We start from the raw sequence: 17004 nt of genomic DNA on the forward strand, positions 1-17004 counted from the left end.
ACCTTCCACAACTTCAGAAACATGGATTGTGTCTCCTTCCAGAGCCAGAAGAGTTCACTGTGTAGTCTGTTTTCAGATAAAGAACTCCTCCGTCCCTTCACCCTTCCAGAAGTTAACCCCCTGGCTGTCCTAACACTTCATGAAAATGTGTGGACTCAGAGTGCTTTCGCTGAGGATAGTTGATTCAGTTGAGGTTCAAGACAACAAGGCTGAATATAAGACTAGAATAACCACTTCTAACACTTTTCTCAATAAGACTTAGGACTCCACTAAACCTTGTGACTACAGCAGTATTTCCGCAGGCACTTCAGATACCCTGTTCTGTGCACTCAAAGAGGCACACTTTCAATGCCCGCCCTCCTTCCTCTCTCTTCCTCTCTAGATATCTTTGGTGTCAAAAAATATTTTTAGTCCTCTGAGATGTTCGCCTGTCAGATTCACAATTATCATCTTCTATGGCACTTCCCCAGATGTTTATTTTGCTAACCTGTCCTATTTTAATTATCATAATAATACATTTTTCATCACAGTTTGTGCTCCAATAAGACCAAACTTGACTGCACAGGCACATGCAATCTATTAGTTAAAAAAAGAGCGAAAAACAGAAAAACCCACTGATCAAACAAGTTAAGCCATGGCCAATGTGAAATGAACACACAGGACTTTACGGAGTTCAGGTGGGTCAGAAAGAACATGGTGAGGGTAACACCCAGCCATAAGGAGATGAGATCTATTTCTCCTCCCCTGGAATTGGCTTTGAATTCAAACTGCTTGGAACAGAATGTGCTGGAATGGCAGCTGTGAGTTCTAGAGTGGCTTCTGCCTTTGTCCGACTGGCCTGTTCCCACCGCCACATACGGAAGCCTCAGCCAGGCAGGCGAATGCAGACAGACCACCTGGTGAGAAGTCTAGCAGGCGCCTGGCACCAGGGCCCAACCCTGTGAGAGGCTGCCCTATGCCCTCTGTGTAAGCGGCTGCCAGCTCCTATGGCCACTGAAGCAAGCCCAGGCAGGGCCAGCAGAAGCAGCACCCAATATCCAGAGAACTGAGAAAATGACAATGGTTACTGTGGGAGCCTCTACGTTTTGGGGTGGCTTATTCCACAGCAAGAGAGAAGTGACGCAAAGAAGCAGACCGGGAGCTGAGAGCTGGCACTCACCTATGGCTTTGGCTAAGAACCTAATGCTGTTGAGATTCTTCACTTCAGTCCGAACGCCCAGAGGCTCCCCAGGGCGATGCACGGACACGTTGGCATCCACTCTCAACTGGCCCTCTGGAAGGCGAGGAAAAAAAGAAAGTCTCTGAGGCAACACAAGTGTTTTCCAAGGCGGGAGTATGTGAAAGCAAGCTTGTCTGACTTTACGTGCTATTTAGTTACAGTGTTCTGGCTTCAGAGAAGGCTCAGCTGGCTCTGGGGCACACGCCTCTGCCCACCTGAGAGCAGACGCAGTCCGAAGGCACCTGAACTGTGCCCGTGCCTGCGTGTACTGATGTGTGCACCTTGTGTGCGTACAGAAGAGGAGTGACGTTCTGGACGTACCAGCTGGGAGGATCTAATTTCTTTTGTACTAAATAAGAAAAACAACACTATAAAAATGGAGATTTATTCTGCAGTTTTATTCGGAAGGTTTTTTTCAAAGTGTCAGAGCTGGGGTTGGGAGGAAGACCACCAGAACGATTATCTGATACCCTCACACTGTTGTCCAATGGAATGTGGATTTCTAACAGTGGTTCCAGGAGATCTGTAAGAGAGTCCTTGAGAATTTACAGCTCAAGGGCAAGAGCTGAAATCTGGGCTTTTCCCCTCCTTCCTCCTCTGGGTGCTGTAATAATCTCTTCCTTCCACAGACACAACTCTTAGTCCTTCCTGATAGCTGCAAGGATCTGCAGCAGCAGAAAGATGGGGTTGCTACGAAGCAGGGAGTCTTGGGAGAGGGGCCGACCCCATTCTGGGAGCACCTTTCCTGAGCCCGAAAGCCCCCGAGATTAGGGGCAGCAGCTCCTAAGCAGCAGGTAATGTGGGGAGAGGATAAAAGGCTCTAGAGAAGCAGACACAGGCAAAAATCCCAAGACCAATAGATGAAGAAACAATCCACATTTGAGTCTTACAAAGCAACACGCAGATTCTCTGTTCTCTAATTTCACTGCCACTAAAATGTTTAATTTTAATTTCCTAGTTAAGTTTTTAAATTAAAAAGTAATCTGCCGGCTGGGCGCTGTGGCTCATGCCTGTAATCCTAGCACTTTGGGAAGCGGAGGTGGGTGGATTGCCTACACTCACGAGTTCGAGACCAGCCTGAGCCAGAGCGAGATCCCATCTCTAAAAATAGCTGGAGAATAAGACCTTGTCTTTAAAATAGCCAGGCCTTATGGCAGGTGCCTGTAGTCCCAGCTATCTGGGAGGCTGAGGCAAGAGAATTGCTAATTAAACCCGAGAATTTGAGGTTGCTGTGAGCTATGATACCATAGCACTCTACTAAGGGCGACAAAATAAACCTCTGTCTCAAAAAAAAAAAAGGTTATCTGCCAAACCTGAGTCTTGATGGGTTGAATAAATTCATTTTCCAAGATTTCACAGCAATAGTGTATTAAAATAATAAAATAGTGCAAATACATTCTATGCCAAGGAAAGGAGACCTTTGGGACTGGTTCTCTGTCGCCCTCCCAGTGCTAAGTTGCGGGGCTCAAACCAGCACTAACTTCTAGACGCTCCTCTCACGCCCTGCACAGCTCCACGCAGCACTCAGGCAGGAAAAATGTGCCTTTCAGCTCAAAAAATACTCTGGCGGTATCTCTATCACTGACTTCTTGACATTTTTACAACAATTCTGTAGCCGCTTATTTTTAATCGCCTTTTGGACAAGCTGTACTTTACTGAAGCTCAAGAACTTCCAACTATTCCTGATACCATCATACTCTTGAAGTCACCTTCCACTTCTCTGTTCTCTTTGCCCCTTAAATACAGACTGACAATCGCAGTCTATCAGATCTTCCCTCCATCTTTCCCTCTTATCTGTCACTTCCTTTCCATTTCCAGTGCTGCTGCCTTCACCCCAGCTCTCTGAACTGCAGGCCTAAGTTACAGCCTGGCTCACCATGGCATCACCTCTCGTCCAGTCACCCACAACATGGCTGTGACTTTTATCTTGCTACAATACACTTTTCATCGTTCCTGTTGCTTACTCAAGCATGTGGCAGCTTTCTGTACAAAACTCCCTGCCCCTCCTTTAAGGTTTGTTATTACCTTCTCCCGAAACCTTCATTTTTACGCTAGCCTCCACGGGTGGGTCCTCTGCACTGCCAGGAGGTACACAACCTAGACTCCCCAATTTAGTCCGCGGCCCTAGTCTGTTGTTCTCTTTAAACCAGAGTGGAGAGCCCCTGAGGACTGGGCCTCTTGCCTTGTTGGGGATATCGCTCCTTCAGTTATCCCCTCTCCCCCACCCCAGGCATTAATCTCTTTCCCACCATTCCCTCTGATCTATACACATGCAATTTTGAAAAAGAAATGGAAATCCCAAAACCTATTAACTTGAACCCAATTCTCAATCCACCAGTCATTTTGCTATAGGTTCTCTGGTTTCCTTTCCAACAATTTCTCAAGTTTGGTTTGCACACACCAGCTCCACTGTCTCACCTCTCATTTTATTCCTAAACTTACCTCAGCCTGGCTTCTATTCCACCTTTCTGAAAATGCCCTGTCAGAATCACCAACAACCTCCTGGCCGCCAGATCCAAGGGACATGGGACATATTTGTCATCACTTTACTGGATACCTCAAACAGCATGTGACATATCAACTAATCCTTCCTTCTTTCTGATTTTCATTTTTTTCACAGGCAGGGTCTTGCTTAGTCACCCATGCTAGGTGTGGTGGTTCAATCATAACTTGCTGTAACCATGAACTCTTGAGCTCAGCCTCAGCAACCCCACCCACAATAGCTGGGACTACAGGTGTCCACCATCACACCTGGTTAATTTTAGGAAAATTTTTTATAGAGACAAGATATCACTAAGTTGCCTAGGCTGGTCTTAAACTCCTGGCCCCAAGTGATCCTCCCCTCTTGGCCTCTAATCCTGCCTTCTTGAAATGTCTCCCTATCTCAGTTTCTGTGGCCTTTTGCTTTCTTGGTTTTCCACCTACCTCCCTGGACACTATTTCCATTTCACCTGTTCGGGCCATCTTTCCCATCCAAGGGCCTCCTTCTTGCTCATACTCTGTATGCAGGGGTATCTGATTTTAAACACCACCTACATGCTCATGATCCTTAAATCTCCCTCCTCTGTCCACACCTCTGTGAGCTCCACACTTACACCTCCAATATCTACTTGACACCTTTGCCTGGAGGCCTCACAGGCATCTCACTTTCCAAAACTGAATCCTGATTTGCCCTTCTCAAAGATAATCTTGTCCTTATCTTCCAGTTTGTAAATAACACCAACATAGCTTCTCAAACTTCCCAGAAGCCATGTGCACTTCTTCCTGTCTCTTCCATCCTATACCAGCCTGTTACTTCTAAAATCCGGTTATTTAAGTGAGAACAATGTAACCTAAAAATTGTACCCTCATATTAATTTGAATAAAGTTTAAAAAAATAAAAACCCAAATTAAAAAAAAAAAATACAATCCTGTTATTTCTAAAAACCATCTTGCATCTCCCATCTTCACTGCCACCAGCACGGTCCAAAACAGCACCATCTCCCACCTCAGCTACTGCAAAAGCTCTTCACTAGCTCCCTGGCTTCTACAGTTTCCTTCTGAAACCCACTTCCCACAGATCTGGCACAGTGGTTTTCTAAGACATTAATCAGACTACATCATTCCCTTACGAAAAAGCTTTCACTGATTTCCCACTGCACTTGGATTGAAATCTAAACTTTTTGCTATTAGCTGTAATCTACCCCTTGCCTACCTTTCCAGTGTCATCTGACATTACTGCTGCCTAAGCTTCCCACAGTGGCCTTGTGTCACTTCACTGACCTCATATTCTCCTTCCTCATCTCAGGACCTGGCCCTCGGCAGCTTCCTGGAAACCCTCCCCACCACCCCAAGCTGCCTATGCCATGACTCATTCTTCAGGTTTTAACTAGACATCGCCGACTTGGAGGAGCCTTAAAAACAGAATCATCACCTTCTAGTGTTATTCTGTGTTAAGGTACCTCACTTATTCCTTGAAGTACTTGTCACTATAATTATTTTATTTGTTAATGTGAATGTCTGCCTCATGAATATAAGCTCTACATGGCAGGGACAATGTCTTTTTTAGAACCTAGAACCTTGAGGTCTGGTTGGTACGCAGTAACTGTTCAGTAAATTAAACCTTACTGCATAACAAATGCTCAAACTGGTATTTTCCAAAACAAGAAAGCAGATGGGTTTCTATCCCACAGTAGGTTCCTCGTAAGTTCTAAAATTCTGTCTGAACAGGACTAATCTACAGCTGGAATCACTTGAAAGGCCCATTAAGCTCAAAGGAAACCTTCTAAAGTACCCTGAGCTCTGCTCCACCAAATCTAATACTTGGGAGACAACTTTCTTTGAACTCAGGGAACATGAATTGGACCTCACCTGGGTTTGAAAAGGAGACCATCTTTCACAATTTAGAATTCTAATTTGGAAAAGGAATAAAAGCATGGATCTCGGTCTCTCCCAGAGAAGACCGTACTACATAAATATCGGAGAAGAATCATTTAATGTCCTGCGGTGTTGAAAGAGAGTTCACTAGCCTGGATTCAAACGCAGTATCAAACATTAACAAAAGATCTGCCTTCCAGTGAAGACAAAATACCTTTTAAACAAATTGAGTTAAATTGCCTCAAGTGCACAAAAGCTTTACCAGTTAGGTTTACTTCAGCGCATTCTGTACCACTGAGGGAGAGCCTTCATTCGCACATCATGAGAATGTTATCAACTCAATTTCTGCCTCCTAGAAGTAGAGATTTGTAACGGCAAAACTAAAAACTACACCGCTGAGCACAGCGATATAGTGCAGTTACGCATTTTTCTCTAAGACACATTCACACAACAGTAATACAACATCAGGACAGAAAACCGTTTCTGCAAACAGCAGGGTCCTGAGGATATGGCGGGAAGGTCTATTGAGCTGTCTTGTTCTGCTGTTGAATCTTCTCCAAAACTTAAATAACAAGGTTTGGCTTAAAAAATAATGTGACCAAATTTTATTGCACGAATTTCACAAAGCTGACTCATCCAGATGAGGGGTGATTCCATAAAACTACTACTGCTTCTTATAGTTAATGAAGGCACGTAACATCTGCCCAGCAGGGGCTATTTGCCAGGCCCTGTGCTAAGTCTTACACACATTATTACATTCACCCCGTGATACAGTTTAATGACGAAGACAATCCTGAGGCATTTTAAACTTAACACATCCAAAATGGAATTCCAGATTTCCTCCTGAAGTCATTCCTCTCACACAGCTGCCCACCTGATGACTTCTTTTCCTCTTGGTTTCTTCTTTTCTCTTTTACACAATTATTAATATTTGGAGACTTGCTTTTCTAAGTGTGGACAGTGAGGTTCAGAGAAATCAAATGAACTCGCCTAGGCTCCTAGAGCTAGAAGTGACAAGACAGGATTCCGACCCAGGCCTGGGACTCCAGAGCCCTCGGCACCCACGCCCTGCCAGGCTGCCTAAGTGGAGCTCTGTGGCTACCCCTAGGAAGTGGTATGATGCTGTGCTTAAAGGCATCTGAACTGGACACACCTGGATCCAAATCCCAGCCATCTCAGCTCTGTCACTTCTTGTGACCCTTGGGTAAATAACCTGACATAGCTTCAATTTCCTCATTTGCAGACAGGCATAATACCACCTATTTCTTAGAAATGTGTCAGAAAGTTTAAATGAGACACTAAATTAATTTGAAAATGCTTAGTGAACTGGCAGTGAAATGTTCCATCTGGCAGGTATTATTAGTGCTGAAACGTTTATTATGTCTATGTCCGAACATTTAGCTCGACAAACTGCTTTGAGGATCTCCTCAAAGAGGAGGCAAAACGGTGGCAAAACGCTGTCCACTGAGAAGGAAATGACTTGGAACCCGGTTGGGCTGGTCTGTGCTCATTAGCAAAACTATCAGGAACTCACTGAATCACAGCCCAGAACAATTTAGGCCTCGTTCCAGAAGCACCCTGGGTGTCCCCTAGTGCTCCGTGCTACCTCTTCAGGGTGGCCTTTAGCTCCCGGGCTGTGCAGGCTCTGATGCCAATGCAGTGCTCCTATGGGGATGGGACAGAAGAATGGGCAAAGGAGATGGGGCTGATAAAACGCCACCAGCACCAAGAAGCTGGCCCCCTGGAGACTTGAGGCAGACCTGAGCTCTCCACAGCACTTTAGAACAACCAAAGCCACCCGGCTGCTTTGCTGGAAGCAAAGCTGTTGCATTTATATTTAAAAGAAACAAAAAAAATGTCACAACAAATGAGATTTAATGAACGCTCTCAGCTGTCACTGACTGATGAGTTCTTGCCATTATGGTTTATCTCTTGGCAAAGGCCCAGATGGGCGTATTTCTCAGCTAACAGGTGGCCTTATTTATTATCCCATAGGGTTGGTAAGAATCACAGTTATTTTAAAGAAGAATGGGATAATAAAAACTTTCTTAAAGCAATAGAGAATCAACACTTGGAACATAAATGGATAACCATCCAACCTGCTCATATTTCATTTATGTTCTGTGGGTTAAAAAAAAAAAAAGAGAGAGAAAGAACCAGCATGAGCAATAAATCTAAACTGGAGAGTTCTCTTAAACAGAGAGGCATCTCTATAAAGCAGACTTGTAGGCAGCTAACCTTGTGCCACTCAAACTCATGTGGCTGTGCTTTGCCAGTTTTTAGCTGAAAGCAGAGAGCAAATAAATTCTGTCTTCAGAATCAGCTTGTACCAGGGCTCTGATGTTACCATTACAATTTGTTGCTTGTAAAACATCTTATGTGACAAATGTGGCATTATGGATCCAGAAGTCCCTCTGTACCATGCAATTATATTATGTGACACGCTAAGGTTGGCAAATAATATTATAAAATAGCAGGGAGATGAACATCACCACTGATGTCATTTCCCAGGTACCCACTATGATTACTGTTCTGTGCCAGGGAAAAATACAATTATATATTTAGAACCTGAATTCTGTCCCCCTCCATCAGGGAATGCTCTAAGGGTGGCAAAATTTTTTTTAAAGTCCCTGGAACAGAAAATAGGGGAAAACCATGGGGAGAGACCAGCTTTCAGGGACTTAAGGGAGGGCAAAGCAGCACCAGGCCAGAGTCAAGAGAGCAGAGCCAAGAAGAAACTGCACTTGACTGGCACTTGTGATCTGCACAGTTTACAGACACTTAATATGTATAGTTGGTTTGACTCCTGGGGTCCAACTATTTCTTCTGGTTTAGTTTCCTACTATATTTCTACCGAATTTAAGATTTTATCTCAAAGTTTCATGTATTTATAATCTTGGCTTACAGTTGATAGGAAATGGCTATACATGGATGAAAATTCTACAAAAGAAGGGAAAGAAACAACCAAAAAGAAAAGCAGCAACTAGCAGCTAAGAGCTCCTATATGCGTACAGAACTCACAAGCTAAGATCATTCCCAATAAGCACGGCATCTTCTTGCTGAGAAGGACGGAACTGTTCAAACCCGTTATTTCATTATGGCCTCAGTGTCCCTGCACTGTTGTTGTGTGTTTACATTTGGTTTGGGGCTCAAAAAAGAATCCAAGAAAAATTCTAAGGAAAACAAACAGGAGTGCAAAAAGGCTGGAGGGGGTATAAACAACATCAATATAACTGATATCAGAAAACAAAACTGAAGTCAGAGCACGCCAGGTGCCAGAGAGGGAGAGGCGGAGAAGGGCCCTGCTCCTGTGCTCTCTACCTGCCATGCCTGCGTGGCTGGTGCCCAGGGCTTGGAGGATGAGCTGCAGCTCCCTGACAGCTGTTGCTGCCTCTTCTCCACAGGACATGTCGGGCTCCAGGACCAATTCCAGAAGGCCAATTCCTACCAGAGAGAAGCAGAGTCAGCCCGCCTGGAGCTCCAGTCACACCCGCAGACAAACTGGGCTGAAGTCTCAGGAAAGCCCTGCATGGTGGAAGGACTCAAAGTGGTTCTAGCCTTTCAATTATTTCTCTATTTCCTCTCACTTTTCAGCTTTGGTTCATTTCTTTTAATGTCTGCCTAAGTTATCTGGGACTGGGTGGGTAAGTTTGTCTAATTTTAGGGGTGCAATACTCACGAGCCCAACAGTAATCACAGTTCAAGCCATGCTCACTAGCAGCTATGCCAAAGCCAGTGCTGATATTCCGATTTCCATCTGTCAGGCTCCAGTGCCTGCTTTCTCACTTAGTTTGGGAAAACTCTAGGGGGAATAAAGATGCCTAAACCCAAGAACTGAGCGGGTGGAAGGTGACATAATGAAAACACTCTGAGCCTACCCGCCCGATTCAAATCAATGAGCGTCTGAGAGCGCAGGTCATCATGGAGGCTCTTGCCACTGTCCTGCTCCAGCTGGATCTGCTTGACCCTGACCGTCCTGGTGGTCATCTGACTCCGCTTCTTCCCTGTACAGCTGCTGTACGCCAGGCTGCCATTCACAGCAATCGGGAGTCTGTGCTGGGTAATCTGGTAGCCTGCCTGCAAACAAACACGGGTTACACACTTACTATTCCATGAATGAAAGTGGGGATCCAGTTTCCTATTTCTTTTAATGTCACACTACTACAGGCTCATTTACAAACCAAATAAAAAATATAAAAGGAAAAGGAGAAGAATGATCAGTTCCCATGTTGCCGCCCGGCAGCTGTAGTGCACCCTGGCTGCTCCTGCTCTGGGGGCGGGCCCTCGCCCTCCCGGAGCCATCACTTCCAAGTACAATGTAGCAAACCCTACGAACCCCATTGCCCTTACCCAAGTGCTAGTTTGGGGAATAACAATAATCTCCCTGTCAGGGGCCCCTAAGAGAAGAATTTATTGTTTCCATTTAGCTCATTTGCCCAAACCCTGTGTCTCATTACTGGGCTCCTTGCAGACCCTCCTGATCAGGAACCTGCTGGCTAAGCACTGTGCCATCTACACACAGCCAACCAGCAGTTGCCAGTATATTTGAATCTGTTTTATTTCTGCTCTTTAAGTGAACCAGTCATGCCAGCTGCCCTCCCTGACCCAACTTCTCTGCCTCTTTTAGCCAGAAACTCCTGTGACCCTCACACTCAGCTAATGGGAAAGCACACAGTACTTGAATACTGCTGGATCTTGCAAAGGCTTCCTCACCTTCCAAGTGGAAAGAAGGATTTAAGTTCAAACGTAACACATTCGTCAACACCACCGAAGACACGACAAGTCGTTGAGTAGAAGCAGAGAGAAGAGTGTCAACTAAGGTGTCTGCAGCACCTGCTGAGTCCCAGATGCTGTTCTCAGTGTCACACCCAGTGATCCCACAACAAACTGTGAAGGTGCTACTAGGCACAGGGGGGTTCAGAGCCTTGTCCCAAGCCACACACAGAGCTAGCAAGCATTAATGTCAGCATTTGAACTCACTTGCTCTGACTCCAGAATCTGTTCCCAGCCACTAGGCCAAATAGCAGTCTTTAAACTTTAGCTACACTGGAAATACCAGTCCGCCTGTCAAAATATAGCCCAGCTATATCTAACTCAAGGGTTTCTGATTCAGTAGGTCTGGGGCGGGGACAGAGGGCAGTGGGACTGAGAATTCATATTTCTCCTTCCCAGGAGATGTCAGTGCTTTGGGGACCAACTTTAGCACAAGGCTAACTCATTTCCTAGGCAGAGACAGGAAGTCTCAGTTTGTAAAACTAAACTGGGTTGGGCTACCAGATAAAATACAGGATGCCCAGCTAAATCTGAATTTCAGACTAACAACAAATACTTTGGTATTTCTCATGCAATTATTTGGTGATACCAACTCTCAATTATCTGAACTATCTGGGTCAGAAAGAACAGAAAGCCAGAGATTAACAAATCATCTCATTTTAGTCACACATTGCTAAGTCGCTTGCCTTAACCCAAGCGTCACTTTCAAAAGATGAAGAAATGCAGGTAAGTCTTCCGACCCTACCAAGCAGTAGCCTTGCTGAAAGGCTGGTAGCCAGAAGGGGAAGCAGAAAGCAAGTGGAGAAATCTGGCTCCGGCTGTGTATGCGTCTTTACGTTTTCCTCCTGCCTCGCCCTCTGAAAATCAGCTTACCCCAATCTTCGTCCAAGGAGAACGAAGTGAAACAATATTCTCACTGCTGCTTTTCTAAATCCAAAGGAGAGTCAGACTTACTATTAGAGGCTCAGATCAAATGCAAAATTATTTTGGGAAACCCATTCAACATTTCAGTTTCGTTCCGGCTCAGTAGTATGAAAAATTGGCTCTCATTCACACTGGCATGACTTGAAGAAAACAACTTTTTAATTTTAAGAAAAAAGTAGGCAAATATTGAGTTCGTTGCTCAGCCAATTACGGCTGTTGGCCCAGGTTCCTGGTTCATGTTTCTGCTTACTATTGTCCACTTACTTGCTCCTTGTGAGATGACAGAAATGTCTCCAGCAGAGATAGCCCTATTACGGGAACTTCAACTTGAAAGTGAGACCCTCTCACTATGCCCACAGAGAGCTACAGTATGCATCCGCTGTCACTTCAGCCACAGAGCTAGCTTTTGTGCTAACAGGCAATTAGCACCAAATACCACCACGGCTGGGTTGAGCCAGAGAACACTGGCTTCTACTCCCCGTGCAATTATGAGCAAGCCACCAGAACATGAGGCTGAGTAAGGAGTCAGCAATCAGGACACTTGCTTCCAATCTGGTGAATGTGGGGGGGCGCCTGCCTCTGGCAGGCGGGGCACAGCGCCCTGCTGAGATGGACAGAGCGGGATGGGAACCACCAGAGGCACAGCCCCTCTCCTTCGCCTGCAACCTCCACAGCAGGGCCGGCCCAGCTCTGACAACTTACCAGGGCTGGGTCACAAAGCATACTCACAGGGAGGTCTGCGTAGAAGTAGTGCTTCCTGTCAAACAAGGACTTCTTGTTTATGTGGCAGTTCAGAGCCAGGCCTGTCATCACGGCCGCTTCTACACACCTCCTGTTGAGGACCTATGGGAACATGACACACAGTTCCTCTCAGAACCACAGGCTGAACAGATACTTCTCCCACACGCTGACATCCTCACTGAATATTCAGCGTGCCCTCCATCAGGCATTAGCTCTGGTTTTCTGGGTGGGCAGCTCCAGTTCACATGCTGACTGTCTGTGAATCAAGGACACGCCATAAAAAGAAAATGCATGCAGCAGTGGGTCCCACTGGGCACTTAATGAACTGCCATGCAGGGGACCCTCTCCTCTAATGCCTGGCATCAAAGTTAACAGGAAGAGTTCCAGAAAAGCTTAGATGAATGACTCCGTAGAATAAACCTGATCGCTCTCCCTGGAAACAGCACCAGGGACTGGCACTGATTCCCGAGGGGGGGTTCTGAGGAGGGGCTACTTCTTCTTGACAGAAAAAGAAGGGACTTCTGAAGATAACAGGGCTGCAGTCACTTCCTCAAGGCCTAGGATGTGTGGCACAGCCGTCTCTTGGTTTTCAGTCCATGCCTGGCCAGCTCCCCACAGTGCAGCCCCAGACTGCGTGCCTGCCCCCCACGCTGGCCTGCCCTATGCTGCTGCTCTCCCCAGGAGCACTCAGACCTTCAGCACTTTCTGGACCCCACCCTGCCTCTCTTTCAGGAGTGAAGGACCCAGAATGGGGAACAAACTTCTCAGCCCCAGAGGACGTGCACAGCTTGTGAGGACATTGGGGGTTTGAACTACACAGATACCTGGAGATCGCGCAATACAGGAGAAAGTGTAAGGTCTTAAGTCAGGCCCAAACCCCACTTCTGTTATACATGTGACTATGAACCTCAGTTTCCCCAGGTCTGAAACAGGGATTCAATATCCACCGTCCTGAGTGGATAGTCATAGCTAGGAACCCCTGCCCGACAATAGGAATGCCACAGTTCATTTCACTTCAGGGTTCGAAGGAAGATATGTTTGCTGATGAAATATCTTTCTATATTTAATTCGAATATCTGTGATGTTCTTTGGTGTATCTAGTATTTAGTATACTAGGGGTTCTAGTTAAGCATTTTCACACCCACCATTGTATTTCAGCATCATAGCAATCCTGTAAAGAAAGAATTTAAATTATTCCAAAATGTCAGATTAAAAACCAAAACAAAACACTGAGGCTCAGAAAGACTAAAGGACATGCCCAAATTCATGGAGTTGGCAAGTGTAAAGGTAGCTACATAGCCCACAGGGGTCCTTGCCAAGAGGGTGGCAAAGAGGACCTTTGTGGTTCAGGGACTAGCTCTCTGGGCGGGGATGATGAGTGCCGACCAAACACACAGATTTCAAGAACAAATTTGTATGAAAAAACATAAAAGACACCTTTACTTACTGAGATATACAACCTCCCCCCCCACAAAGAAAACCCAAACAGGCCTCCCTTCTATAGACATCATCACATCCCTCTGTTTCTGAACCCAGCTGACAACATGAAGCCATCTCAGCTTCTATTCAGACTTCTTCATTCTGAGCCTAATAATGTTGTCAGTTCTGCAGCAATAAAGGTTTTCAAGAAAAGCTGTGCGTGGGGAACAGGATGCTCTAATTATTTATGTTTTCACTTGCTAATGTTTGGCATCTTACTGAACAGTTGTTACTGCAATACAAATATAGCTGGTGGAGAATCCTGCCAGATCCAAGCCTGATGATTTGGGCAGAGGCAGTCCCAGCCCTGAGCTTTGCTCCTGTGGGGGTTGGGCTGCAGCCTTGGCTCACTTGTCAACTGCCCGATGCCCTGTATGCATGGTTCTGCTTTGTCACTCCCTCTGCTTTCCTAAACACCACTTTTGCTCTCACTTTGTCCATTCTGCATCTTTGGAGCCAACCTGCTTCCCCCAGGCATGAAGAGAACCCAGGTTATTTTGCTCATCTATTTTCGAGCACACCTTCCCTGCACGGCATTGTGAGGGTGTAAAGGGCTGCAGGTGACCACAACTCTCCCTGTGCACACAGCGCACAGGCACTCAATGAACTGTCACTTTCGAGAGGGTAAGAATGCAGTAAAACCCACAAACATCGCTGCGATACTAAATACTTTAATCTTTTTTTTATGATTTAGAAGGCATGGAGTACTTCAGGGTCAGAATTATAAGCATCAATCATCACACCCCACAGTTGCACAGAGGGGCTAGTAAACACAGAGTGCCAGTTAAAAGAATGCCAAGGAAAAGGAATTTATTAGGATCTTAGTCAAGCTGCTTGTGAAAGATGGAGGGCCAGGTCAGCATGTTCTCAGGATAGGGTGCAGAATTGGAAAATTCATCTGGGGCTGTGTCTCCCTTCCAAAACATTTCTTCAATGTCTATAATCTACTAAACTTAGGGATAGAGCCTACTCTGTCTCTGTCCTCAACGAATCTGCTTTGGTCACATGAACCTGCCAGCATCTCTAATGTCCCTTCCAAGTTTGTCTTCCATACTAGGTGATTCTGCAAAAATGCGAATCTTCTGACATTCTGTTGCCCAAAGTCCCACAATGGCCCCCAATGTTCCCATGATAAAGGCCAAGCTCTTACAGGATCTAGCGCCTACCTACATCAGTTTCATCTCCTACCACATCCCCACCCATCTGTGATCTAGCACAAACATGCTGATCTGCTGACTATCCCTGTTCCTTAATGAGACATCACCCCCTGTGAAGCCTTCCTTACTGTCCTTTTTGGATACCTTTTCTGACCTTCCCTGGCATTGGGGCTTGTATGATAGTGGACTGGATTTGTCCACATATACTCCCATGAGGCTGTAAATTTCTTGAGGATGGGAGCTGTCTGTTCTGCTTAGTTAATGTGTGCTAAACTCAAAGGATGAGGGAGATGTCGGGCACCAGGGGAAGGTTTCAGAGAGGCCACGATGCCTGGGACTCCTGTACGGAGTGACCTGCCATATGCTGGCCTTCAGACTTGTCTCTGGAAGTGTGCTGAAGTGACAACTGATCATGTGTGATGTGATCAAAGAGGTACATTGAAAACTCAAAAGAATAACTTGTCCTAAGGAAGGCACGTCCCAGACTTTTCTTTATAACTAAAAATTTAAGTGACCACAAAGGATCTCTGGGTTAACTGTAACAGCTCTCAAGTGGAAGCAAAGCAACAATCCCTGGTACCCACACAGCATGCCTTTCTTAGCTGAGGCTTCCTCTTGGTTTCTGGAAAGGTCCACAGTGAGTATTTATTGTGCACTGGCACCGCGTCAGGAGGTGTACTAAGCATGTCACGTACACTTGTCTTTCAATCCCCTCGGCAATCCTAGGGTAGACACTATTAAGATCCTCATTCCCCAATAATGAAGGGAAGCACAGAGATGAAGCAATTTGGACAAAATGGCATGTGTAAGTGGCAGAGCCAGGAAATCAGACCCCAGAACCAGGCTTTCAACCACCACACTCTACCTCTCTTCAAAGAATGAAGTATGTTAGTGTTAGCTAGTGCTCTCTCTCTCTCTTTTTTTTTTTTTCTTTCTGTTTTCAGTAGAGATGGGTTTTGATCTTGCTCAGGCTGCTCTCAAACTCTTGAAATCAAGCTATCTGCCTGTCTTGGCTTCCCAGAGTGCTAGATTACAGGTGTGAGCCACCATGCCCGGCCAGTGCTAACTCCAGGCCAAAACTACTAACACCAGGCCAAAACTCTAGAGCAGCACCTCAACCCAAATCCAACTACAGACATTAATAATTGAAGGTAGATACTGGCTCTAAGGTCTTCTCGCCAGTTTCTATCTCTACAGGTTTGCTTCCAGATGCTGAGCTCCCAGAGGACAAGCACTGTGTGCTTTTAACTTTGTGAAGCACTCAGGACCCCATCTCTGGCACGTGGAAGGCTTGGTAATGGGTGGGCCTCCAGGTCGTCTCAATCAGCAGAGGATGTTATTGTTAGACTTCTGAAACTCTCAGACACAATCCATCATCCCAAGAATGATTTATCAAATAAGAAGCTAATTCTTATGTTTCTGAGCAGGACAAACCAGCCAGAGGTGGCTGGAGTCCTTTCTCTCTGGTCTCATGGCAAGTGGATGCTGAGGAGATGTTTCTAGCCCACCATCTTGCTCTGCTTCTAATGCTTATGTTTAATCAGAAGACAAGAAAGTTGTGATAAGTAGAAGTTAAAGGATGAGATAAATACACAGTGGATGGCCAACAAACCTCATGTCTAATAGAAGTCTAGGCAGATCACTGCCAGGAAAAGGATCATAGGGCTGGTGAGGTGGGAAGTAGTGAGTGGTTTTTAAAAAGAGTCGCTTGTTTGGTTATTTGTAAAGCAGGAGTAGCAGTGCTACAACTACAGCTTGCTCGGGGTCTAAAGTCCCTCCAGTGTATGAAGCAGCATGAACAACCCACAAGTGTACATGAGGCCTGCAAGGAGTCACTGGGACCTCAACTTGAGAAACAGTCTTCAAGTTTTGAAATTTATTTAGCCAAATAAGCATTCCCTGATCCCTAAGTACAACAGACTATCATTTAATGACAACTCCCAAAACATTAAAAAAACTCCATGTTGTATACATTCTAGTCCCTTAACATATCTTAATTTCTTTTCCTTCCTCCCCATATCCTCTGGATTAATTCAGGCCTCCACTCAAACACCACCTCCTTCACCCAAGCCTCCTGCAACTAACCCCCTGGCCAGCAGGCTTCTCTGCCTCCCATTTGCAGCCTCCCCTCTGGTCTCTCCTCCACAACCCTTCAAGAGTGATCTTTCCAGCAGATAAATCTTTTCATGGAATTCCTCTGCTCAAAATCCTTCTTCACTGCTCCCCATCCCAAATAGGATAAAGTCCAAGTGCCTGGTAGGGGTCTCGTGCCCTTTGTGACCTCACCCAACTATCCTGCCAGTTTCCCCTTCTTCCCCACCCCTAGCCAAACTTTTGTACAAACTGCAGTTTCTG

The 17004-nt window shown here is 45.7% G+C and overlaps 1 protein-coding gene across 2 annotated transcripts in view; it reads right to left on the bottom strand.

Annotated features, from left to right (window-relative positions):
* Nucleotides 1-17004, bottom strand: part of GATB (glutamyl-tRNA amidotransferase subunit B) — an 80963-nt gene that overhangs the window by 37582 nt on the left and 26377 nt on the right. Inside the window, exons 3-6 of one of the 2 annotated variants that reach the window (XM_053582856.1) lie at nucleotides 12002-12115; nucleotides 9454-9652; nucleotides 8897-9019; nucleotides 1160-1273 (exon numbers count right to left, since the gene is read on the bottom strand). In XM_053582856.1, the coding sequence (XP_053438831.1) occupies nucleotides 1160-1273; nucleotides 8897-9019; nucleotides 9454-9652; nucleotides 12002-12115 (550 nt within the window). The remainder of the gene's footprint in view (nucleotides 1-1159; nucleotides 1274-8896; nucleotides 9020-9453; nucleotides 9653-12001; nucleotides 12116-17004) is intronic. The other variant, XM_053582862.1, reaches the window with a different exon arrangement.

The sequence above is a fragment of the Nycticebus coucang genome, chromosome 1 (genome assembly GCF_027406575.1).
Source record: "Nycticebus coucang isolate mNycCou1 chromosome 1, mNycCou1.pri, whole genome shotgun sequence".
Classification (NCBI taxonomy): domain Eukaryota; kingdom Metazoa; phylum Chordata; class Mammalia; order Primates; family Lorisidae; genus Nycticebus; species Nycticebus coucang.